This window comes from Balaenoptera musculus, chromosome 4, assembly GCF_009873245.2.
Source record: "Balaenoptera musculus isolate JJ_BM4_2016_0621 chromosome 4, mBalMus1.pri.v3, whole genome shotgun sequence".
Classification (NCBI taxonomy): domain Eukaryota; kingdom Metazoa; phylum Chordata; class Mammalia; order Artiodactyla; family Balaenopteridae; genus Balaenoptera; species Balaenoptera musculus.
The window spans coordinates 96,012,395-96,039,867 of NC_045788.1; the positions used below are offsets into that span (position 1 = coordinate 96,012,395).

A 27,473-nucleotide genomic window follows, 5' to 3' on the forward strand; every position below is an offset into this window, starting at 1 on the left:
CATCTTTAACATACCTTTTAAATATTATTTAACCTGGGTCCTTACTACTTTTGACTTTATGAGCTTTCTTGTATTTTACATGCATTTTTTTTAAAAAAGGAGATGATTTTGAAATATTACTCCCAGATTTTTGATAATAAATATGCGGTTTAATTTTGAAAACTAACAGGTTTTGTTCTATATTTTTTAAAAGAATTATATATGAAGTTTGGGGCTAAAAATTAGGAATTAGCTCTGGGAATTTGTCATCTGTAACATATTAATAATATTTTTAATGTATTTCCACTTACAGTTTTAACCCTTAAATGAGTATTTTTTAGGGGAGGTATTTTGCTTTCAATTAGAATATCCTGTCATTAGCTGGATGGTGCTTTGGTTATTTGGTCTGTAATTTGATAACAATTTATAAGTGCTTTAAGCCAAGATCCAGTGAAAACCTGTTAACTATCAGCACAATTATTTTAAATATTAAAGAACTCTGTCAAAACATCTGAACGTAGTATTATGCATTAATTGTTTTTTAAAAAAGGACACTTTTTTTTTTAATACATCTTTATTGGAGTGTAATTGCTTCACAATGCTGTGTTAGTTTCTGTTGTACAACAAAGTGAATCAGCCATATGCATACATAGATCCCCATATCCCCTCCCTCTTGAGCCTCCCTCCTACCCTCCTTATCCCACCCCTCTAGGTGGTTGCAAAGCACCGAGCTGATCTCCCTGTGCTGTGCAGCTGCTTCCCACTAGCTATCTGTTTTACATTTGGTAGTGTGTATATGTTGATGCTTCTCTCACTTCGTCCCAGCTTACCCTTCCCTCTCCCCGTGTCCTCAAGACCATTCTCTATGTCTGCATCTTTATTCCTGCCCTGCCACTAGGTTCATCAGTACCATTTTTTTTTAGACTCCGTATATATGCATTAGCATATGGTATTTGTTTTTCTCTTTCTGACTTACTTCACTCTGTATGACAGACTCTAGGTCCATCCACCTCACTACAAATAACTCAACTTCATTTCTTTTTATGGCTGAGTAATATTCCATTGTATATATGTGCCACATCTTCTTTATCCATTCATCTATCGGTGGACACTCAGGTTGCTTCCATGTCCTGGCTATTGTAAATAGTGCTGCAATGAACATTGAGGTGCATGTGTCTTTTTGAATTATGGTTTTCTCTGGGTATATGCCCAGTAGTGGGATTGCTGGGTCATATGGTAGTTCTATTTTTAGTTTTTTAAGGAACCTCCATACTGTTCTCCATAGTGGTTGTATCAATTTACATTCCCACCAACAGTGCAGAGGAGGGTTACCTTTTCACCAAGGACACTTCTTTTAAAGAAGGCAAAAACATAAAAAGCTATGTAACAAGAATTTCTGTACTAGATCATATCTGATGTAAATTTAACTTTCTAAAGCACCTAAAATCTTAGAGTCAGACAACTTAGCTTCAGTAATTTATGAAGCAGTTTGCTCTCATTGTCCTGGAGTCCAGTGTTTTTCCTCCTTAGTACAGGTGAGCTATTCCTTTACTGTGCTGCTAGATCTAAATAAAGGGGGCTAAAGGAATGACCCTTCCAATCCCTTTGATTCTCTTGAAAAGAAGCTTTAGCTCTCTTCCAAATGACATCTGTCCCCTCATCCCATGTCTGTCCTCTTTTCAATTAGATCAGCATGATTGGAAAAGTGTAATGTTTCATTCTCTTGGAATAGTTTTTCTCACCAGAAATTGTTAGCAGCTAGATTATGTGTCCATGAAATTTAAATATAATGTAAGTAAAGAGTCCCAATAAGATTCTAATTTGGTTTTTACTGTGTGTGTGTTGTTCTGTTCACTTACTGGGATGAACTACTAGTTAGTCCAGACTTTTTCCCTCAGCTCCAGGTGTCCTAAATTTAACTTGTTCCAAAGTGGATGCATCGTCTTTGTTCTCAGACTTGTTCCTATTTCTGTATCTCCTCCCTGTCTGAATATATGACTCCTCTTTACACTTAGTTCTTCAAATTAGAACTTGGAAATTGTCCTGGCTCCTCTTTTTTCCTTATCCTTTGTATCCAGTCATTTATCATGTCTAGTTATTTGTACCTCCTAAATCTGTCTTGAAATGATCTTTTCTTCATCTTTATTGCCACTGCCTCAGTTCAAGCCCTGATAACTTTGTGCCTTTATTATTAGGATCGTAATTTGATTGGGCTTCCTGAGCATAGTCTTTTTCTTCTAGGTTATTTCTCTGTATTGTTGCTGAGGTATTCATTCTAAAAGGCAGATGTTGTCGCTCTCCAGTTTAACATCTTTCTGTGGCTCCACATAAACTTTAGGATAAAGTTCAAATTCCTTACCTTGGCATACAAGATCCGTGATGATTTCACTTTTGACTATCTCTAGCTTTGTGTCTGTCCACTCTTCCATATTCATGCTGTGCTTTAGATTTAGGAAACTACTGGTAGTTCACTGAATGTATAATGCAGTTTTATTCCTCTGAGCTCATGCTTTTTGTTCTCTTGGGAACAATTCTCCTTTTCCCCTTTACTGACTTATATTGAGCTCATTATATTTAACATTGAGATCATTTCTTTGATTCCACCTGCCACATCTGCATTTGATCCCTTTCTTTGTCTTGCTAAGCGGCCTGTTCCTGTATCATAGCACTCATCACACTATACTGTGATTTTTAGTTTCTCTGCCTCCCTGACAATAAGCTTCATGAAGGCAGGGACCCTACATTTTATTATTTTTCCTTGCACAGTACTGGGCACATACTAAACGCTCAATAAATGTTTGCTGACTATACGAAAGAGATTGCTTCTCAGCAGAGTTACATCTCCAGTCTCCTTGATTGAAATGTCTTTTCCTCCATCAGAACCAATTATCTGCTCTGTAATTTTGGTGACAATCAGGAGAAGAGATATCACAAGCTTCAAACAGGAAAATTGGAGAACTGTTTAGGGTATAGCTTTGGATAGATGTTTTCTTTGTGGGGCTTGCTATCTAGACTAGGAGACTGAGACTTTGACATGATGCTGTTTGTCTTATTTTCATTTTACTTAGCTAGGATTTCATTATTTCAGAAAGATGAAAGGGAGAAAAATTTATTTTTGGTTTTTAATTTTAACTTAAAGTTTAACTATTGAGTAAATCAAAATTACTCATTCATTCCCAGAAATGGCATTTTTTTACTTTTAAAAAATTTTATTTACTTATTTGTTTTTGTTTTTTAATTAAAAATTTTTAATTTTATATTGGAGTATAGTTGATTTACAATGTGTTAGTTTCAGGTGTACAGAAAAGAAGTGGCATTTTTTAGAAATTTTATTTGCATTCTAGGATCTAAAGGTAGTGATCTAAGTAAGTTGCCTTTTAATGAAGATAGTTTAGCCTTTTAATTTCCGGATAAAGTTGAGAAGAAAAACAGAAAACACATGATACCAATCAATCTTGTTAAATAATGAAGAAAAGGGTCAAGAGTTTTAGAAATATCAAACTAGCAGTATGTGGGATGCATACATTTTTTTTAAACAAGTAAATCATATTTTAGTTTAGGTTTTATTTCCGTATGTGGTTCATATCTGTTTTCCTGGGAGAATATTTCCAGATCCTTATAAACTTTGGACATTAGGCAAGAAAGAGCCTAGTGGGAGACATGTGCAAAACTTTTGAGACGGTAAACCATCTTTCTCCTGCTTTCATTTATTGGCACCAGAGATTATTAGAGAAATATCGACACAGTGTAACTATATTCTGTTAAGAAAAAGTTAGTTCCTGGTTCTTGGAATTCCCCTAAATGACTTAATTATATTTATTCATGTTTTTCTTAAGTTTGCCTATGTTTGAAGGTTTAGAAAATTACATATTCCAGATATTGTGGTGGTAAGGCTTTCTGGACACCCTGGTATTCTTGTAACCTTAAGACTTCTTTAAGCCAGTAATGTTTTAGTTGAGTGATAATTTATTCACTTAATATATAGCTTAGTGAAAGAAAAGAGCAAATTTAGGAAATCTGTGAATCTCTTTAAGAAAGTAATTCAAAAATTAAAAATTTTTTTCTTTGTAGCTTAAACTGATTTAGAAAGTACTATTTTGAATTATATCATCTGGGATAAGAATAGATTTATAGGAACCCTAAAAAAGACCTGGCGCAGCCTAAATAAAGAAATAAAGAAATAAAGAAATGACCATTGTTAACAAAAAAAAAGAAAAAAAAGTTTTGATCAAGAAAAAAAAAGTTACATAGCACAGTTTTAGAAAAGCATTCATCTAAATTACAGCAAAATAAAAACTAAATTAGTATTGTAATTTTTTTGCTTGTTATTTATAGCTTTATTACCAGATGTAATTGTTATCTTTCAACAAGTGTTCCATTGCTTTAAAAATTTGCTCTTAACATCAAGTATGTCTTAATAGCTCTTATCAGTTTTTCAAAGTTTTCCCCCATTTATTAAATTATTTCAATGTTATATTTACCTTGCTACCAATATGTGGGGGAGGAACTCACAATTTGTGATTGAAAAAATTAAGAACCAGAGAAAATAACCATGTAGACACACAATCAATAAATGATATTACTTCTCAGGCCAGTAATACTTTCTGTTTCATCTCACTGCATTACAAAATTTGTTTCTCCTTTGGTTTAACATATTATATTTTGAAGTGTGATTTCATAATATTAGCAAGTAAAGTTAAACAAATTCTGTTTTACTTCCTGATACTATTTGCATACTTGGGAAAAAATTGGATGGACTGTGTGAAATGACATTTTTCAGTCCTTCCTTATATATTGCGATAGTATGAGAGATGAAGTACACACCTTTATATATTTCTTGTGAAAATTCAGAATCTTTTGAAATGCTGGCTAGCCCTAGAATTTCCATGGCAGTGCTAATTTATAAGTTGTACACCAAAAGACAGTTTAGGTATTATGAACTTAATTATTACTTTATAGATTTGTTTTCTGTAAGGCTGTCATACAAAGCTCTCTGTTTCTTCAAGGTACACAAATTACATAAGTTGTGAATAGCTGATGAAAGATGTTTTGGGCTATGGTGCGTGTTATGAAGAGCTAGGGGTACTGTAGGCATTGCTATCTAACTATATACTTTTCTAATAAAATATTTTCATTAAGATTGCAGAGCATGATGAATTATGACAAGCACTAACTGAAAAGATAATTTATAAGTTTGAGCAAGACTTCAATAATAGGAAAATTAAAGTGAGCTTCCATTTATTGTATATTTACTATGTGCCAGGACTTGTGCTAAACTGCTTTACATCTATTATTTCATCTAATCTTAATAATTTTTTAAGGTAGATATTATAATTCTCCCTATCTTTGAGATGAAGAGATCAAAGATAAGAGGTATAAATTATGGTAAGTAACTTATCTAAGGTTATATAGTTATTAGGTGCTGAATTCAGAACCCAACCTTATGTTTGTCTGACTCCAGAGTCCTTGCTCTTAACCTCTGTGTCATACTGCTTTTCATTCTTCTGACCTTTAATTTTTTAATAAGTAGGAATTGGACTTTATTACATATTTTATGTGATGTCTAATTTATTAACCTTTAAATATTCTACTTAAAAATTTTTTTTCTTGTGGCATTTGTTCACATAGTAGTAGAGTGCTTTCTAATTGAAAGGTGTATCATGGTAGACATTCTGAGATAGTTCCTTGAACCTTCTGATAGCTTCAGAGGCCCTCTAGGGCTCTTGTGCTTTAGAGATGCGGGTTCTACTGCAGTTTGGTATATAATCTTTTCAAATGGTTTTTGGGTGAATTTTGAAATTTTTCTCTTCTAGGAAAGACTTTCAATTATTTGTTTAGCTTAAAAATTCTCATTTATCCTCTAAGATTCTTTTTTCATAGCTCTGCTTTTTCTTCCTTCAAAATCTAGCAGCAAAACAAACCATAAAAGAATAGAATGATCATTTATTATTCAGAAGCTAATTCTAATCTTTATAATTTTTCCCTTTCCTTGCTGATATTTGTATTTTTGTTGTTGTTGTTGTTGATTATTCTCTTCAGTACTTTTTATAGGACTAATCTTCTATGGACTCTTTCTCTCGTATTTGGAGAGACAGCTTTTTTTTTAGGGACTCAACATTTAAAAACACATTTAAACATACTATAGTCAGGCATTTAAACAGAGGTAGTAAATTATAGCTGATATTTCTTTGGTATTTCTTCCTCTGTGCCCCAAATTTTCTCTTTATTTAAACACTACGGTTCTTGGATTATTTTCATTATGAGCCACATTTTCGAATTCAGTAATGATAGGGGACCATAAAAAGAGTGTATCATCTGCTCTTAAAATGAGCTATCAACTAGTATATCAGATTCTCTCATCTCTTAAAAGTAAGTAAAATTTTAATTGTGCTAAACTATGTGGAAAAAAATAGTTCTTATCCAATAAAATTCTCTCTTCTAATATTCCTGCATTTTCCCTAAAGCATTGAGAACTGTAGTTGAGTTTCCTTTAGTGATTTATTTCACAGCAATTCCTAGTGTGAAGTCAGACAGAAGAAATCTTGAGACTCCTTACTTGTCCTGTATTGTCTCCATTCCTACTTTAATTCCAGGATTTTAAGAAGGGTTCTGTCAGGCATCAAATATACAAAGCAGACAATAATAAATAGGATTCTTAGAGATTTAAATCATGAGAGGAGATAGAAAAATATCTCTGTCCTCCTCTCCCCACAGTTAGTGGTTGTACTAAATGGCTAACTTTCTTTGCTTTCTTCCTTCACTCAAACTCTGAGTTCAGAGAGTTGTATTTACTACTAGCCTTGTTTTTAGATCATATACTGCTTAATCAACCCAGTACATATTTTGTGGAGGTTGTGTTGGAAATGGATATTTTTAAGGTTTCCTGAAGTATCTACAGAAAAGCTCAGTTATCTTGATGCTGTGGCAAGTTAGTATTGAGGATGCAGTGTAATGGAATAAAATTTAAAAAACCAAAAGATAATTGGCCCAGGTTCTTCTTCCAGGAAGAGTTGCTTATACTTGGGCAACCATTTAACTTTTCTGAGCTTTGAGTTCTTCATGTTTAAAATAAAGAGAAGGCTAAGTTATTTTAAAGTTCTCCTATGATTTGAAATTCTACGTTATCTGGAACATAGTGAAAAGAACACAGTGCCTCTATGTAGTGAAAATAGAGTACCTCTGAGACTACAGCAAATGTAACAAAGTACAAGGAAGCTCACATTTTTTTACTTAAACAAAAGTACTCTGGCCCTTTCTAGGTGTTATCTATTGTCTCTCACAAAAGGTCAATAAAGTGCTTCAAGTGACATATGGGTAGCAGTCAAGGGGGGGCATCTGATAAAGAGGAGATAGGAAACTTACAAAATACACTAATGTGAAGTAAAAAAATCACAATAATTTGGCCTGGGCCAGTCAGTTCAGGTCAGATAGTGGCCTTGAGGGCATCATTGTAGTGTGGAAAAGAACATCAGTTGTTTAAAGTAACAACTGGTTAACCAGGAGAAGATTAGGCTGTCCTCTTCTGTTTAAGGATGATGTGAAACCACCACTTTAAAAAAGTTTGGAGTGTTAAAAATTACCTTTACTAAACATTTGTTGACCCTTTTCCCTGGTGCTATTATATAAAGCGTGTTTATTACCATCAGTATATGTGCTGTTTCACTTAAGGACTCTATCATTACCATAGATGCAATCTGAATGATGTCTTCCTTATTGGATTTAGCATTTGTCATTTACCAATTATGAGTATTGTTATTTACCAAGGACCTTTCTGTTGAAGGAGAAGAATAAAGATTTATTGAATTGGTTTGTAGTATCTGTGTTTTTAACAACTACTGGAAAAGAAAAAGAAAGCATTTTTTGAGAAAAATTGGTTAAAATTTTAAGCAACCCCAATAGCATCCACTAAGTATAGTTAAGCTATTATAGTGGCATGCCAATCTATGCCAATTTATAAGATATAAGTATGTCTAGAAACAAAAAAAAGAGTGTTCATCCAACATTTTGAGTTCTTATGGGCTGATTTCCAGGGTGGTATAATTCTAATAGCTTACTTGTACTGAGTTGAAAATGCTTGAAAATTCAACTTCCTAGAATTTTTTTTACTGCAAATTTCAGTACAGTACAGTGTTTGTTATTTTATATGACAGGATACCCAGAGTTATATTGACGAATGTCCTGGGAACGGAGTTAGGAAGAAAATACATAAAGACCTCATCTGTAACTGAGGCCAGTTTGGGTGATACAGACAACTTGCAATCAGAGCAGCTTTCTTCATCATCTGATGGCAGCCTAGAATCTTGTCAAAATCTAAATCCTCACAAGAGCTCCTTTTTATCTGAAAGGTATGTTTAGTGATAACTTTACTCAAAATAAATATTTTACTTATTCTCATGAGCCTTCCTCTGTTCTTCCCCCACAGATATGCTACTGCTAAATGAGAGGCAGCTGTGCTCTGATGGCTAGTATAACTTTTCTCCCCTGGTGGCTGGAACGGCTATTGGAACCAACAGTCCATAGCTAATAATCAGTTTCAGACAGTACCGGTCACTCTACTTGTGTTTTGGGAAAATGGAGGCAGACTCTTAATGAAAATTTAGTTACCTATTTCAGTTTATTTGTCTGGTATAACTGAAATTCATTCTCCTGACATCTGTCTATTCCTTCTCCTTCTTTGTCCTATCCATCCATCTGGCTCTCTCTCTATCCATCCATCCATCCGTCCATCCGTCCGTCCGTCCATCCATCCCTCCATCTTTTCTTATTCCCTATTTGTATACTCATATTCTAGAACTGTACCTGGCCATTAAATATCTGCTGAATGAATGACTGAATGCATTCCTCACAAAAAATGGCTTGAGATAGCTGAATTCCATTAACAAACATGGCTTACTGTACTAATAAGAGAAATGATAATCAGCAGTTGCTTTTGTTTTAAGCTTTAGGAAAGACTCATTTGGGGGCTGTAAATAAGAAAAAAATTTGCAGTAAAAAGCTAGGGGATGTCAGTTAGTAAATAGTACTAGATCTTTTAACTTCCATTTACCGTGAACTTCTCTATTTTATTTTCTGCTTTCCACCAGTACAATAAATAGTTTTGATCTGAGTGAAAAATTATTGATCCAGTTTTAATTGTCCCTCTACCCCCAACCAAAAGGTAACTTCTGGTTTGTATTTCTCTTGTAAACCTAATTACATTAAAGAGTATTTATGGTTGCCTTTTAAAATATCTATAACAAATTTCTTAATTTCTAACACATTCTGTTTTTATAAACTCTGTTTATTTCTTATGAACTTATAAATTTTATGAATTTTTCTCCTTTTGGAAAATATTTTGTGTTTCACTTAGGTTCTACTTAGTAAATTCTCAGTGATAATTTTAACTTTATACTTTTTCTGAATTTGCTGAAAAAAAAAAGAGCTCCAGTGGCATTATCCAGTTACTAATACATTTAATGTATAATCAGAGATAGTAGAAATGCATTTATCATTTTGCACTGTAAGTGTTTATATTTGCCTCCTGTACTAGACCATGAGCTCCTTAAGGAGAGATCATATCTTATTTACATTTATATCCAGTGCTTAGCTCAATACATATTGAATTTTGTGCACTTGGGTTAATGTTCATGTCATTTAACCTTGATCTTTGGTTTCCTTAGTTGTAAAAAGAGAAATAATTTTGAATAATGTTTCTAACCTCACAAAATTGTATATAATCTTTTTAAAATCTCACTTGTGAGAATTCTTTATGACCATAAAATACCATACAAAAAAATGTTATTATTGAAGATACTTTCTGTAGAGAAAGTCACTTGTGTACTGTTACCATGGAATTCAAATGACATCAGTGCATTCATGCTGTTATGAAAAATAGCACTATTGGGCTTCCCTGGTGGCGCAGTGGTTGAGAATCTGCCTGCTAATGCAGGGGACACGGGTTCGAGCCCTGGTCTGGGAAGATCCCACATGCCGCGGAGCGGCTGGGCCCGTGAGCCACAACTACTGAGCATGCGCGTCTGGAGCCTGTGCCCCGCAACGGGAGGGTCCGCGATGGTGAGAGGCCCGCGCACCGCGATGAAGAGCGGTCCCCGCACCGCGATGAACAGTGGTCCCCACTTGCCGCAACTAGAGAAAGCCCTCGCACGAACCGAAGACCCAACACAGCCATAAATAAATAAATAAATAAATAAATTAAAAAAAAAAAATAGCACTATTGTGAGGATTCTGTGAAACTATCAAATTGTAATCTATACTTTTCAGGCTTTATACCAACCTGGGGCTAAGGTTTACTAGTAATAACTCTAAAATTTCTGGCTCTTTCTAAAATCTATTCAGTGAGAACTCTAGGTCTCCTAAAGTCCTTTCCAAATAGTAAGGAAATTTCCAGGTGGTATTTGATATGGACCACGGAAATTCATTCTCTTGGTGGTAATTTTCTTTCTTTGATTCTTGCATTTAGAATAGGCATAGACTTTGGAGCCAGACGCCTGGATTCAGATTTTAGCAGTACTGCTAACATGCTGACTTACCTTGGGCAAGTTACCTATTCTATCTTTAAAACAAGGATAATTATACACACCTTATAGGATTATTGTGCAGATTTAAGGAGATAACCGATGTAAAATGCCTAGAACTTGATAGGTAACTAATAAATGGTAGTCACAATTGCCACAGCCATACTAGTATTACCATGTGGTTTAAGGAGTACTGTACTCCTTAAACCAAACTAGTTCTCTCTTCCCTTAAAATGAGTTCATTTTGAGGAGAATCCAGAGTGCCCCATAAATTTTAAGTATGGCCATATCATCACTTCAGTAGATATGCCCCATTAAAACTAAATACAGGATGAACACAGGATAGGCTCGAGGACGGGACTCTTGTAACCAACCTCCTCCTAGTTTGCCTGTCTTAAAATCAGAAAGAGTAAATAGAAATTAGATCTTCTCAGAAGGAAACATGATGTTCTGACATTATTGTTACTGTTCTGTTATTGTAGAGAATGTGGCCAACTTTGTTACAAAGATAGAATGTCAAGTAGCAACTAGAAGTTGGTGGGTTGAAGAATGGGGGCTATGGCTGAAAACTGAGGAGGTTTCCTCTGAAAACCCAATGCTTGTGCCCTTGATGATACATATGGAAAAATGTTGTATGAAGGCTAAAAGTCTTACTTTAGCCTTAGCTTGTCTTTAGTGTTCAGAGCTGTTATTACCAACTTTAATGACAACCTGAATGTAATTATATAGGAAAAAAAGTCTTGTGTTTTATGCCAAAAATAAAGGATTAATAGAAAACACCAAAAGTGAATAGGAAATTTAAATTAAAATGGCCACCTTGAAGTAGCATATTTGTTTTTTCTAGATGCCAATTTATTATTTTAACATATAGATACTTAATTATTAACCTTTATATTATTCCTATAATAATTTTTAATTAATATTTATTAAGTCTTTACTATGATATTACACTGTGATAAATGCTATACCTGTATTAACTTATTTAGTACAGACTTGAATTGCAGCTCAGGCAATTTGCTTAACTTCTCCTTCTCTGTACCTCAGTTTAGCCCATCTGTAAGATAAGATAATACCTAGGTATGCTGGAGGAGTAAATGAGAAAATCACTTTTTATCTTTTAATTTGATAACTTTTTACATCAATACATAGAGATCTATTTTATCTTCTTTTACATATATCTACTTCCTTATGAGTGGACATTTAGGGTATTTTTCATTTTTTATCTGTATAACAATGCCATAATAAATGGAGTTATCTTTTTTTAAATTTATTTTTTAAATAAATTTATTTATTTATTTATTTTTGGCTGCATTGGGTCTTTGTTGCTGTGTGCAGGTTTTCTCTGGTTGCGTCGAGCAGGGGCTACTCTTTGTTGCGGTGCATGGGCTTCTCATTGCAGTGGCTTCTCTTGTTGCAGAGCACGGGCTCTAGGTGCGTGGCCTTCAGTAGTTGCAGCACGTGGGCTCAGTAGTTGTGGCTCGCTGACTGTAGAGTGCAGGCTCAGTAGTTGTGGTGCACGGGCTTAGTTGCTCCGTGGCATGTGGGATCTTCCCGGACCAGGGCTCGAACCCGTGTCCCCTGCATTGGCAGGCGGATTCTTAACCACTGCTCCACCAGGGAAGTCCATTAAGTTTATTTATTTAATTTATTTAGTTTTGGCTGTGTTGGGTCTTCGTTGCTGCACGCAGGCTTTCTCTAGTTGCAGTGAGCAGGGCTACTCTTCATTGCGGTGCACGGGCTTCTCATATTGGTGGCTTCTCTTGTTGCAGAGCACGGGCTCTAGGCACACAGGCTCAGTAGTTGTGGCTCGCTGGCTGTAGAGTGCAGGCTCAGTAGTTGTGGCGCACGGGCTTAGTTGGTCCGCGGCATGTGGGATCCTCCCAGACCAGGGATCGAACCTGTGTCCCCTGCATTGGCAGGCAGATTCTTAACCACTGTGCTACCAGGGAAGTCCCAATAAATGTTTACATATATGTCTTTGTGTACTTATTCTTATAAATCTTATAGTGCCATTCTCCTGAATTTTATCCAGAATTAAGTGATATCATTGAAATTTTTTGATGACCTGTTGGCAAAAATAAATATAATTGTTTTCAATAAATTGTTTTCATTTCAGTCATTTTGTATTTTAGTGAAGATGGATTTTGTATTTCTCACATGAGTTTCCTCTTTAGTCTTTGCATGTATTGGGGTGTTTCACTTGTTTCTTACTGATTTGTAAGAACTCTTATGAAAGGTACTAACTCTTTGTTATATGTGTTGCAAAAATATTTTTAGGTTTCCTATTTGTAATTTTACTTTGTTTATAGTAACTTCTGTAGTATTGATACTTAAAGTTTTATTTTGTAAAACCTGTCAGTGTTTGACCCCAGTGTTTTGGTTTATTCTTGGAAAGACCTCCTCAACCCCAAGTATAAAAATAGGTCAGTGAACTACAGTTTTAATTTGTGATTTTTTAAATGAGGTATTAGGCCCAGAATAACAGTCTGGAGATAACTTTTCTAATTGTTTTGATTCCTTTTTGCCTTTCTGGAGTCTGGTATAAATGTCTATGGATACATGGGTTGCTTCCACTTTTTTGCTATTGTGAATAATAACACTGTTATGAACATCAGTGTACAAGTATCTGTGTTTCTACTTTTAATTCTTTTGGGTGTATATCCGAAAGTGGAATTGCTGGATCATTTAATTCTATTATTAATTTTTTGAGTAACCCCCACACTGTTCTCTGTAGTAACTGCACCATTTTACATTGACACAGCAGTGCACAAGGGTCCTGGTTTTTTCATATCATTGATAACACTTGTTATTTTCTGTGTTTGCATAATAGCCATCCTAATGGGTGTGAAGCGATATCTCATTGGGCTTTTGATATGGTTGTCCCTAGTAATTACTGATATTGAACATCTTTTTCATGAGTTTATTGGCCATTCATGTATCTTCTTTGGAGAACTGTCTATTCAACTCCTTTGCCCATTGATGAATCAGGTTGTTATTTATTTATTTCTTTTATAACATCTTTATTGGAGTATAATTGCTTTACAATGTTGTGTTAGTTTCTGCTCTATAACAAAGTGAATCAGCTATATGCAGACGTATATCCCCATATCCCCTCCCTCTTGCATCTCTCTCCCACCCCTCTAGGTGGTCACAGAGCACCAAGCTGATCTCCCTGTGCTATGCTGCTGCTTCCCACTAGCTATCTGTTTTACATTTGGTAGTGTATATATGTCAGTGTTACTCTCTCACTTCGTCCCAGCTTACCCTTCCCCTCCCCGTGTTCTCAAGTCCATTCTCTGCGTCTGCGTCTTCATTCATGTCCTGCCCCTAGGTTCATCAGAACCATTTTTTTTTTTTTAGATTCCATATATACGTGTTAGCGCACGGTATTCGTTTTTGTCTTTCTGACTTACTTCACTCTGTATGACAGACTCTAGGTCCATCCACCTCACTACAAATAACTCAGTTTCGTTTCTTTTTATGGCTGAGTAATATTCCATTGTATATATGTGTCACATTTTCTTTATCCATTCATCTGTCGATGGACACTTAGGTTGCTTTCATGTCGTGGCTACTGTAAATAGAGCTTCAGTGAACATTGAGGTGCATGTGTCTTTTTGAATTATGGTTTTCTCAGGGTATATGCCCTGTAGTGGGATTGCTGGGTCATATGGTAGTTCTACTTTTAGTTTTTTAAGGAGCCTCCATACTGTTCTCCATAGCGGCTGTATCAATTTACATTCCCACCAACAGTGCAAGGGGGTTCCCTTTTCTCCACACCGTCTCCAGCATTTATTGTTTGTAGATTTTTTGATGATGGCCATTCTGACCGGTGTGAGGTGATACCTCATTGTAGTTTTGATTTTCATTTCTCTAATAATTAGTGATGTTGAGCATCTTTTCATGTGTTTCTTGGCAATCTGTATATCTTTGGAGAAATGTCTATTTAGGTCTTCTGCCCATTTTTGGATTGGGTTCTTTGTTTTTTTGATATTGAGCTGCATGAGCTGCTTGTATATTTTAGAGATTAACCCTTTGTCAGTTGCTTTGTTTGCAGATATTTTCTCCATTCTGAGGGTTGTCTTTTCGTCTTGTTTATGGTTTCCTTTGCTGTACAAAAGCTTTTAAGTTTCATTAGGTCCCATTTGTATATTTTTGTTTTTATTTCCATTTCTCTGGGAGGTGGGTCAAAAAGGATCTTGCTGTGATTTATGTCATAGAGTGTTCTGCCTATGTTTTCCTCTAAGAGTTATATAGTGTCTGGCATTACATTTAGGTGTTTAATCCATTTTGAATTTATTTTTGTGTATGGTGTTAGGGAGTGTTCTAATTTCATTCTTTTACATGTACCTGTCCAGTTTTCCCAGCACCATTTATTGAAGAGGCTGTCTTTTCTCCATTGTATATTCTTGCCTCCTTTATCAAAGATGAGGTGACCATATGTGCATGGGTTTATCTCTGGGCTTTCTATCCTGTCCCATTGATCTATATTTCTGTTTCTGTGCCAGTACCATCCTATCTTGATTACTGTAGCTTTGTAGTATAGTCTGAAGTCAGGGAGCCTGATTCCTCCAGCTCCGTTTTTCTTTCTCAAGATTGCTTTGGCTGTTCGGGGTCTTTTGTGTTTCCATACAAATTGTGCAATTTTCTATTCTAGTTCTGTGAAAAATGCCATTGGTAATTTGATAGGGATTGCATTGAATCTGTAGATTGCTTTGGGTAGTATAGTCATTTTCACAATGTTGATTCTTTCAATCCAAGAACATGGTATATATCTCTCCATCTTTTTGTATCGTCTTTAATTTCTTTCATCAGTGTCTTATAGTTTTCTGCATATAGGTCTTTTCTCTCCTTAGGTAGGTTTATTCCTAGATATTTTATTCTTTTTGTTGCAATGGTAAATGGGAGTGCTCCCTTAATTTCTCTTTCAGATTCTTTGTCATTAGTGTATAGGAATGTAAGAGATTACTGTGTATTAAGTTTGTATCCTGCTACTCTACCAAATTCATTGATTAGCTCTAGTAGTTTTCTGGTAACATCTTTAGGATTCTCTATGTATAGTATCATGTCATCTGCAAACAGTGACAGTTTTGCTTCTTCTTTTCTGATTTGGATTCCTTTTATTTCTTTTTTTTCACTGATTGCTGTGGCTATAACTTCCAAAACTGTGTTGAATAATAGTGGTGAGAGTGGGCAACCTTGTCTTGTTCCTGATCTTAGAGGAAATGGTTTCAGTTTTTCACAATTGAGAACAATGTTGGCTGTGGGTTTGTCAGATATGGCCTTTATTATGTTGAGGTAGGTTCCCTCTGTGCTTACTGTCTGGAGAGTTTTTATCATAAATGGGTGTTGAATTTTGTGGAAAGCTTTTTGTGCATCTATTGAGATAATCATATGGTTTTTATCTTTCAGTTTGTTAATAATAGTGTATCACATTGACTGATTTGCATATATTTAAGAATCCTTGCATTCCTGGGGTAAACCCCACTTGATCATGGTATATGATCTTTTTAATGTGCTGTTGGATTCTGTTTGCTGGGATTTTGTTGAGGATTTTTGCATATATGTTCATCTGTGATATTGCCCTGTAGTTTTCTTTTTTTGTGACACCTTTGTCTGGCTTTGGTATCAGGGTGATGCTGTCCTCGTAGAATGAGTTTGGGAGTGTTCCTCCCTCTGCTATGTTTTGGAAGAGTTTTAGAAGGATAGGTGTTAACTCTTCTCTAAATGTTAGAATTCGCCTGTGAATTCTGGGCTTTTGTTTGTTGGAAGATTTTTAATCTCAGTTTGAAATTCAGTGCTTTGTGATTGGTCTGTTTATACTTTCTATTTTTTCCTGGTTCAGTCTTGGAAGGTTGTGCTTTTCTAGGAATTTGTCCGTTTCTTCCAGGTTGTCCATTTTATTGGCATATAGTTGCTTGTAGTAATCTCTCTTGATCCTTTGTAATTCTGCAGTGTCAGTTGTTACTTCTCCTTTTTCATTTCTAATTCTTTTGACTCTTCTCCCTTTTTTTCTTGACGAGTCTGGCTAATGGTTTATCAATTTTGTTTATCTTCTGAAAGAACCAGCTTTTAGTTTTATTCATGTGTGCTATCGTTTCCTTCATTTCTTTTTCATTTATTTCTGATCTGATCTTTATGATTTCTTTCCTTCTGCTAACTTTGGGGTTTTTTTGTTCTTCTTTCTCTAATTGCTTTAGGTGTAAGTTTAGGTTGTTTATTTGAGGTGTTTCTTGTTTCTTGAGGTAGGATTGTATTGCTATAAACTTCCCTCTTAGAACTGCTTTTGCTGCCTCGCATAGGTTTTGGGTGGTCGTGTCTTCATTGTCACTTGTTTCTAGGTATTTTTTGGTTTCCTCTTTGATTTCTTCAATGATCTCTTGGTTATTTAGTAGCATATTGTCTAGCCTCCATGTATTTGTATTTTTTACAGTTTCTGTGCTGTAATTGATATCTAGTCTCATAGTGTTGTGGTCGGAAAAGATACTTGATACAATTTCAATCTTCTTAAATTTACCAAGGCTTGATTTGTAACTCACGATATGGTGTATCCTGGAGAATGTTCCATGAGCACTTGAGAAGAAAGTGTATTCTGTTGTTTTTGGATGGAATGTGCTATAAATATCAGTTAAGTCCATCTTGTTTAATGTTTCATTTAAAGGTTATGTTTCCTTATTTATTTTCATTTTGGATGATCTGTCCATTGGTGAAAGTGGGGTGTTAAAGTCCCCTACTATGATTGTGTTACTGTCAATTTCTCCTTTTATGTCTGTTAGCATTTGCCTTATGTATTGAGGTGCTCCTATGTTGGGTGCATAAATATTTACAATTGTTATATCTTCTTCTTAGATTGATCGCTTGATCATTATGTAGTGTCCATCTTTGTCTCTTGTAATAGTCTTTATTTTACGTTCTGTTTTGTCTGATATGAGAATTGCTGCTCTAGTTTTCTTTTGATTTCCATTTGCATGGAGTATCTTTTTCCATCCCCTCACTTTCTTTCTGTACGTATCCCTAGGTCTGAAGTGGGTCTATTGTAGACAGCATGTATACGGGTCTTGTTTTTGTATCTATTCAGTCAGCCTGTGTCTTTTGGTTGGAGCATTTAATCCATTTACATTTAAGGTAGTTATTGATATGTATGTTCCTATTACCATTTTCTTAATTGTTTTTGGTTTGTTTTTGTAGGTCTTTTCATTCTTTTTTGTTTCCTGCGCAAAGAAGTTGTTTTAGCATTTGTTGTAAAGCTGGTTTGGTGGTGCTGAATTCTCTTAGCTTTTGCTTGTCTGTAAAAGTTTTAATTTTCTGTCGAATCTGAATGAGAACCGTGCTGGGTAGAGTACTCTTGGTTTTAGGTTTTTCCCTTTTATCACTTTAAATATGTGCTGCCCACTCCCTTCTGGCTTGCAGAGTTTCTGCTGAAAGATCAGCTGTTAACCTCATGGGCATTCCCTTGTATGTTATTTGTTGCTTTTCCCTTGCTGCTTTTAATATTTTTTGTTTGTATTTAATTTTTGATAGTTTGATTAGTATGTGTCTTGGATTATTTCTCCTTGGATTTATCCTGTATGGGACTCTCTGCGCTTCCTGGAGTTGATTGAGTATTTCCTTTCCCATATCAGGGAAGTTTTCAACTATAATGTTTTCAAATATTTTCTCATACACTTTCTTTTTCTCTTCTTCTTCTGGGACCCCTATAATTCGAATGTTGATGCGTTTAATGATGCCCCAGCCGTCTCTGAGGCTGTCCTCAATTCTGTTCTTTCTTTTTTCTTCTCCCTGGCAGTTATTTCCACCATTTTATCTTCCAGCTCACTTATCCATTTTTCTGCCTCAGTTATTCTGCTATTGATTCCTTCTAGAGCATTTTTAATTTCAGTAATTTTGTCGTTCATCACTGTTTGTTTGCTCTTTAGTTCTTCTACATCCTTGTTAAATGTTTCTTGTATTTTCTCCATTCTGTTTCCAAGAATTTGAATCATCTTTTCTATCATTACTCTGAATTCTTTTTCAGGTAGGTTATGTATCTCGTCTTCATTTATTTGGTCTTGTAGGTTTTTCCCTTGCTCCTTCGTCTGTAACATATGTTTTTGTTGTTTCTTTTTTTTTTTTTTTTTTTTTTTTTTGCTGGGTGGTGCTGTATTCCTGTCTTACTGGTTGTTTCGCCTGAGACCTACAGCACTGAAATTTGCAGCCAGTTGGATAGAGCCGGGTCGTGGTGCTGAGATGAGGACCTCTGGGAGGCTTCACTCCGATTAATAGTCCCTGGGGTCTGAGGTTCTCTCTAAGTCCAGCAGTTTGGAGTCGGAGCTCCCACCACAGTAGCTTGGGCCCAACATCCAGAATGGGAACCAGGATCCCGCAAGCTTCGTGGTGTGGTAAAAAAAAAAAAAAAAGCAAGCAATAAAAAAAAAGAGGAGCAGTACAATATCAAAGAATAAAAAACAAAATAAAATTAGAAAGATAAAAAATATATTAGGAAAAATAAAAGTATAATTGAAACAGCCAGTCACTGGGGGTTCCTTCTGTTCCCTTAGGTGTCCATGGTCCCCCACCAGTGCCTGGTAAGTGTCCTAGTTATGTGGAGACTTGAATTCCCCATCATCCTAGTATGCCATCTTCTGTTTTTTATTTTTGAGTTTTAGGAGTTCTCTCTATATTCTGAATATTAATATATTATCAGAAATATGATTTACAAATATTTTCTCCCATTTTGTGGGTTGACTTTTATTCTACTGATACTGCCATTTGATGTACATAAGTTTCAATTTTGATGAAGTCCAATATATCTTATGTTTCCATCTTTTGCCTGTGCTTTGGTGTCATATCCAAGAAATTTCTGCCAAATCTAGTGTCATGAACATTTTCCCCTATGCTAAGAGTTTTATAGTTTCAGCTTATGCATTTAGGCCTTTGATGCATTTTGAGTTAACTTTTATGTAGGGTGTTAGGTGAGGGTCCATCTTCATTCTTTTTGCATGTGGATATTCTGTTTCTCCATATGCTTTGTTGAAAAGGCTGTCCTTTCCCCACTGAATGGTCTTGGCAGCCATGTGAAAATCATCTGACATATATGCGAGGGTTTATTTCTGGATGCTGTTCTATTACATTGATCTCTATATCTGTCTTTATGACAGTACCATGGTGTTTTGATTATTATAGCTTTGTAGTAAGTTTTGAAATCAGGGAGTGTGAGACCTCCAAATTTGTTTAAGATTGTTTTTGGCTCTTCGGGTTTCCTTAAGGTCATGTATGCGTTTTAGGATAAGTTTTTGTATTTCTGCAAGAAATGCTACTGCAGTTTTGATAAGATTGAATTCAGCGTGTAGATTGCTTTAGGTGGTATTGACATCTTAACAATATTAAGTCTTCCAATCCATGAACATGGGATGTGTTTCCATTTATTAATGTCTTTTTAAATTTCTTTCAGCCATGTTTTATAGTTTTCATTGTACAAGTCTTTTGTCTCCTTGGTTAAGTTAAGTGCTAAGTTTTTTTTTTCTCTACTTTAAGCTATTGTAAATAGATTGTTCTCTTAGTTTCTTTTTTTTGTTGTTGTTTATTAATTCTAACAGTTTCGTGTTTGTGTATGTGTGTGTGCAATCATTAGAGTTTCCTACATGTAAGATCATATCATCTGCAAACACAGATTATTTCTTTCCAGTTTTGATGCTTTTATATTTCTTTTTCTTGTATAAGTGCTCTGGCTAGAACTTCTAGTACTGTGTTGACTAGAAGTGGTAAAAGTGGGCATCCTTGTGTTATTCCTGATCCTAGAAGAAAAGCTGTCAATCTTTCATCATTGAGTTTGATGTTTCCTGTGCAGTTTTGATATATGGTTTTTACTATGTTGAGGTGGGTAGTTTGTTTCTATTCCTAGATTGTCGAATTTTATTTTTTAGTTATTAGGAAAGGGTATTGAATTTTGTGGAGTGCTTTTTCTGCATTAATTGACATGACCATGTGGTTTTACACTTTTATTCTGTTAATGTGGTGTATTATATTGATAGATTTTTGTATGTTGAACCATCCTTGCATCCCGGGAATAAATCCATGTAGTTAAGGTATATAACCATATGAGCCATTTGAGGTATTTTATTGAGGATTTTTGCATCAATATTCCTTGGGGATATTGGCCTATATTTTTATTGTAGTGTCTTTGAATTGATTTGCTATCAGGGCAATGCTTGACCTCACAGAATGAGGATGTATTCCATCATCTTCAGTTTTTTGGAAGAGTTTGAAAAGATTATCTGTTAGTTGTTCTTTAAAAGTTTGGTAGAATTCACTGTTTGAGGCTGTCAGTTCCAGGGCTTTCCTTTATTGGGAGGTTTTTGGTTACTGACTCAATGTCCTTACTAGTTATGGGTCTATTCAGATTTTCTATTTCTTTGTGATTTAGTAGGTTTTGTGTCAGTAGGAATTTGTTAATTTCATCTACATTATCCAGTTCATATGTTCATTGTACTCTCTTCTAATCCTCTTTATTTCTGTAGGACTGGTCATGATGTTTTAATTTTCATTTCTGATTTTATTAATTTGAATCTTCTCTTTGTTTTCTTAGTCCATCTATCTAAAGTTCTGTTGATTTTATTGATCTTTCTCAAGAACGAACTTTTGGTTTTGTTGATTTTTCTCTTTTTTTTCTCCCATTCGCTTTTTTTTTTTTAAACTGTTTGTTTGTTTGCTTGTTTTTTTTTAATTTTTTATTATTTATTTATTATTTATTTTTGGCTGTGTTGGGTCTTCGTTTCTGTGCGAGGGCTTTCTCTAGTTGCGGAGAGCAGGGGCCACTCTTCATCGCGGTGCGCGGGCCTCTCACTGTCGCGGCCTCTCTTGTTGCGGAGCACAGGCTCCAGACGCGCAGGCTCAGTAGCTGTCGCTCACGGGCCTAGTCGCTCCGCGGTATGTGGGATCCTCCCAGACCAGGGCTTGAACCCGTGTCCCCTGCATTGGCAGGCAGATTCCCAACCACTGCGCCACCAGGGAAGCCCTCCCATTCGCTTTTTATCTCTGCTCTTATCTTTATTATTTTATTACTTCCACTACCTTTGAATTTAGTTTGTTGTTTTTCTAGTTCCTTAAGTTGTAAAGTTAGGTTGTTGATATGAGATATTTCTTCTTTTTTAGTGTAAGCATCTATAGCTGTATATTTCTCCTTTAGTACTGCTTTTGCTTCATCCCATGTGTTTTGATATGTTGTCCTTTCATTTTCATTTATCCCTCAGCATTTTCTATTTCCTTGTGATTTCTTCTTAGACCCATTGGTTGTTTCAGAGTGTGTTGTTTAATTTCCACAGATGTGAGTATTCCAGTTTTCCTTCTGTTACTGATTTCTAACTTCATCCTGTGTGGTCAGAGAAGATGCCTTGTATGATATTTATCTTTCTAAATCTGCTGAGATGTAGTTTTTTGTCTTAAAATATAGCTATCATAGAGAATGTCCTTTGTACACTTGAGAAGAATGTGTATTCTCTTGTTGGGTAGGGTATTCTGTATATGACGGTTAGGTCTCGTAGGTTTATTTTATTTGTTTAAGTCCTCTAATTCCTTACATATCTTCTGTCAGGTTGTTCTGTTCCTGTTGAGAGTGGGGTATTGAAGTCTTCAACTATTACTGTGAAAATGTCTGTTTCTCCTTTCTGTTCTATCAATTTTTTCCTTCATATATTTTGATAGTATTAGGTGTGTAAGTATTTACAATTGTTAAATCACCTTGTTGTATTGAACCTTGTACTAGTATATAATGTGCTTCTTTCTCTCCTGTGAACTTCTGATTTAAGGTCTATTTTGTCTGATGTTAGTATAGCCGCCCTTGCTCTCTTTTGGCTAGTATTTGCATAGAATATCTTTTTTCATATTTTTACTTTCAACCTATTTGTGTCTTTGCATCTAAAGTGAGTCTCTTGTAGACAGCCTATAGTTGGATCTTTTTTTTTTTTTTTTTTGCCATGCCATGCAGCATGTGGGATCTTAGTTCCCTGACCAGGGATTGAACCTGCACCCCCTGCGGTGGAAGCACAGAGTCTTAACCACTGGACTGCCAAGGAAGTCTTGGATCATATTTTTTTAATCCATTCTGCCAGTCTTTATCTTTTGTTTGGGGTTGAGTTAATTACAATTAAAGCAATTATTGATAAGGAAGGACTTTCTGTGATTTTGATATTTGTTTTCTATATGCCTTATAGCTTTTTTGCCCCTTATTTCCTACATTACTGTCTTTCTCTGTGTTTACTTGTTTTTTTGTAGTGAAGCTTTTTGATTCCGTTCTCATTTCCTTTTGTCTGTATTCTATAGCTGATTTCTTTGTGGTTATCATGGGGATTACATTTAACATTCTAAAGTTATAACATGCTAATTTGAATTTATGCCAGCTTAATTTCAATAACATTCAGAACTGTGCTCCTTTATAGCTCTGTCCTCACATCCTTTCAATTATTGATGTCATAAAATGATATCTTTATGAATTGTTTGTTCAAAAGCATAGTCTAATAATTTAAAAAATGCATTAGTTTCTTAAGTCAGTGGTCCCCAACCTTTTTGGCACCAGGGACCAGTTTCGTGGAAGACAGTTTTTCCATGGACGGGGGTGGGGGGTGGTGGTTCAGGCAGTAATGCGAGCGATGGGGAGTGATGGGTAGTGGCAGATGAAGCTTCACTTGCCTACTGGCTGCTCACCTCCTGCTGTGCGGCCTGGTTCGTAACAGACCGTGTGGACCAGTAGCAGTCCGTGGCCCGGGGGTTGGGGACCCCTGGCTTAAATCATGTAGAAAATAAATGGGCAAGTAACAAACCAGAGTTACAATACCTGATTTTATAATTGTCTATGAATTTACTTTTACCAGTTATCTTTATTTCTTCATATGGCTTTGAATTACTGTCTAATGTCCTATCATTCCAACACAAAGGACTCTCTTTAGTTTTTCTTGTAAGGCTGGTTTTTCTTATAGTGGTAATGAACTCCCTCAGCTTTTGATTGTCTTAGAATGTCTTAATTTTGTCCTCATTTTTGAAGGACAGTTTGGCCAGATATAGGATTTCTTGTTGACAGTTTTTTCCTTTAGTCCTTTGAATATAACAATTCAGTGCCTTCTGGCCAGCATGCTTATTGATGAGAAATCTGCTCATAATCTTATTGAGGATCTTTTGTGTGTGATGAGTCACTTTTTGCTTGGTGCTTTCAAGATTCTCTCTTTGCCTTTGTCTTTGGACAATTTGATTATAACATTTCTTGGTGTAGGTCTCATTCAGTTTACTCTACATGTAGCTCCTTGAACTTTTTAGGTATTTATATTCATGTTTTTCATCAAATTTGGAATTCTTTGGTGATATTTATTCCAATAATATCTTTGCCCCTTTCTCTTCTCCTCTGAGACTCCAACAATGTGTATATTAGTCCATGTTTTGGTGTCCCATAGGTCCCTTAGGCTCTGTTTACTTTTCTTAAATTTTTCTTCTTTCTGGGCCTTCCCTGGTGGCGCAGTGGTTAAGAATCTGCCTGCCAATGCAGGGGGCATGGGTTCGAGCCCTTGTCCGGGAACATCCCACATTCTGCGGAGCAACTAAGCCCATGGGCTACAACTACTGAGCCTGCGCTCTGGAGCCCATTCTCTGTAACAAAGAGAAGCCACTGCAAAAAGAAGCCTGGGTGCCATGACGAAGAGCAACCCCTGCTCGCCGCAACTAGGGAAAGCCTGTGTGCAGCAACGAAGACCCAACACAGCCAAAAAATAAATAAATTTATTAAAAACATTTTTTTTTTTTCTTCTTTCTGTTCCTCAGATTTGGTCATTTCCATGGTCATATTTTCAGGTTCAGTGACCGTTTCTTCTTGTTTCTTCTCCCTGCTCAAATCTGCTTTTGAATCTCTCTAATAAATTTTCATTTCAGTTATTATACTTTTTTAGCTCCAGAATTTCCTTTTGGTTCATTTGTGTATTTTGTCTTTTATTGATATTTTCATTTTGTCATAAGTCATTTTCTTGACTTTTGTCCAAGATTTTTTTCTTTTTCTTTTAATTTCACCGCATCACGTAGCATGTGGGATTTTAGTTCCCTGACCGACCAGGGATCAAACCTGCATCCCCTGCTTTGGAAGCGCGGAGTCTTAACTGCTGTACCATCAGGGAAGTCCCTGAGGATCTTTAAGATAGTCGTTTTAATGTCTTTGTCTGCTGAGTCTGCCAACTGGATTTTTTCAGGGACAGGTTCTGTTGATTAATTTTTTTTCTGTTGAATTGGCCATACTTTCCTGTTTCTTTGTATGTCTTATGAATTTTTGTTGTTGTTGAAAACTTGACATTTGGATCTTATAAGATACCAAGTCTGAAAATCAGATTCTCTCCCTTCCCCAGTGTTTGCTGGATTTTTTCCCTTTGTTTGTTAGTTTTTTAAATTGTTGTAACATGTCCCTGTTCCAGGGATCAGCCTGATATGTAAACAAAAGGTCTTTTCAGGTTTTTTCTGAGCCTGTGTCTTTCCCCAGTTATGTCTGTGACTTTCTAAATTTCCTTGTACATGTGATTACGTTTTAGTGTCCTAGTCCTTAAATGTTTGGTTCCCATAAGGAGAAAATGGGAAAAATGAAGGGAGGAAATAAAACAAAATAGGTGCTAGTTCTTTAAATGTCTTGGAAATTGTTTTAGCAATTCCAAGAGGAAGGGGAGATTGTTGCAACAGTGGTGGTGGTTGTTGCAGCAATGGCTGCCTGTCTCTGTGTCTGCTTATCCACGATCAGAGATAGCAATCAGTGATCAGAATACAGATGCCCAGTATTTGGAGGATGAGGTCCTTATTGCTCATGTTGGTAATTGTAAGCCTGTGCAAACAGTTCTAGGAACTTGGGCATTGCTGCTTGCCTCCAAGCTAGGCATAGGTAACTGCTACCATCCAAATTGCCTAAATTGACCAAAATTAACTGCAATTTACTGTTGAAACTTTTGACTGGAAGTTGCAAGCCTTCTGTAGACTCCAGAATTCCAAAGTAGTTACATCATACAGATTCTGCCAGTGCAGTTGTCATCTAGGTGAGAACATGGTAGGTGTTTCCTACTCCGCAATCTTCCCTGAGGTCACTTGGTATGTATTTCATATTTTATTGTACAGGGATCTTTGATTTATTCTTGGTGTCTGATTTTTTAGTACTTTTATAGATGTAAAAATTTCTAAGTGAGGGGAGGGGAGGGAAGAATTGGGAGTTTGGGATTAGCAGATGCAAATTATTGTATATAGGATGGATAAACAACAAGATCCTACTCTATAGCACAGGGAACTGTATTCAATGTCCTGTGATAAACCATGATGGAAGAGAATATGAAAAAGAATATATATACATATAACTGAATCACTTTGGTGTACAACAGAAATTAACACAACATTGTAAATCAACTGTACTTCAATAAAATTTAAAAAATTTCTGTGTTGTTAAATAGTTTTGAAAATGGAGTAATTACTGTATAATATATTCTATGGTAAAGGAATGCTGTAGGTTAATAATTTTATATAGTTTTTTATTTCAAAATTTTTACCCACTTAAATAATACCATAATGAGTTGTTTTCTTAATTATAGTTATCATGGGTGAGAAGATTGTTGGTAAAGATTGAATTCATTCTATGGCTATTCTAATTAGTACCAAATTGGTTTCCCAATTGTTTATCAATTTGCTTTTAAAAATTAGTTTATTGATATGTTACTGACAGAACATTGTATTAGTTTTAGGTATACAACATAATGATCTCATATATGTATATATTGCAAAATGAGTAACAGTAAGTTTAGTTAACATCCATCACCTCACATAGTTACAGTTTTTTTCTCTTGATGAGAACTTTTAAGATCTACTATGTTAGCAACTTTCAAATATATAGTACAGTATTGTCATCTATAGTCATCATGCTGTACCTTACATCCCCAGGACTTATTTCTCTTACAACTGGAAACTTGTACCTTTTTACCACCTTCAGTCATTTCATGCCCCTGGCTCTGGCAGCCACCAGTCTGTTGTCTGTATCTAGGTGTGTGTTTGTCTGTTTTTAAATTTAGATTCCACATATAAGTGAGATTGTACGGTATTTGTCTTTGTCCAAGGTTCATTCATGTTGTCACAAATGGCAGGATTTCTTTCTTTTTTTATGACTGAATAATATTCCATCGTGTGTGTGTTTGTCACATTTTCTTTATCCATTCATCTATTGATGGACACTTATGTTGTTTCCATGTCTTGCCTGTTGCAAATAATGCTGCAGTGAACATGGGGGTGTGTATATCTTTTTGAGAGAGTGATTTTGTTTCCTAAGGATACATACTAAGAAGTGGAATTGCTGGATCATATATTAGTTCTATTTTTAATTTTTTGAGGAACCTTCATACTGTTTTCCATAGTGGCTGCAGTAATTTACATTCCCACAGCACTCCACATCCTTGCCAACACTTATTTCTTATCTTTTGATAATAGTCTTTCTCACATGTGTGAGATTATACCTCATTGTGGTTTTGATACACATTTCCCTGATGATTAGTGGATGTTGAGCTCCTTTTCATGTACCTATTGGTCATTTGTAGTCTTCTTTGGAAAAACTTCTGTTCAGTTTCTCTGCCTATTTTTTAATGAAATTGTTCTACTTTTTTGGTTGAGTTGTATGAATTCTTTATATATTTTGGATATTAACTCCCTTATCAGATACATGATTTACAAATATTTTCTCCTATTCCATGGGTTGCCTTTTAATTTTGTTGAAGGTTTCCTTTGCTGTGAAGCTTTTTGGTCCCACTTTTTAATTTTCTTTTCTTGCCTTTGTTTTGGTGTTTAATCCAAAAAATCATTGCCAAGATCAATGTGAAGGAACTTACTCTCATGTTTTCTTCTAGGAGTTTTATGGTTTCAGGTCATACATTTAAGTGTTTAATCCATTTTGTGTTGATTTTTGTATATGGTATAAGATATTGATGCAGTTTCATTCTTTTGCATGTGGCTGTCAAG

The 27,473-nt window shown here is 35.5% G+C and overlaps 1 protein-coding gene across 6 annotated transcripts in view; it reads left to right on the plus strand.

Annotated features, from left to right (window-relative positions):
- Positions 1-27,473, plus strand: part of SENP7 (SUMO specific peptidase 7) — a 153,660-nt gene that overhangs the window by 72,052 nt on the left and 54,135 nt on the right. For 3 of the 6 annotated variants that reach the window (XM_036851222.1, XM_036851223.1, XM_036851224.1), the window contains one exon: positions 8,130-8,324. The exons of the other annotated variants lie outside the window; for them this stretch is intronic. In XM_036851222.1, coding sequence (XP_036707117.1) covers positions 8,130-8,324 — 195 coding nt within the window. The remainder of the gene's footprint in view (positions 1-8,129; positions 8,325-27,473) is intronic. 6 annotated transcript variants of the gene reach the window in all.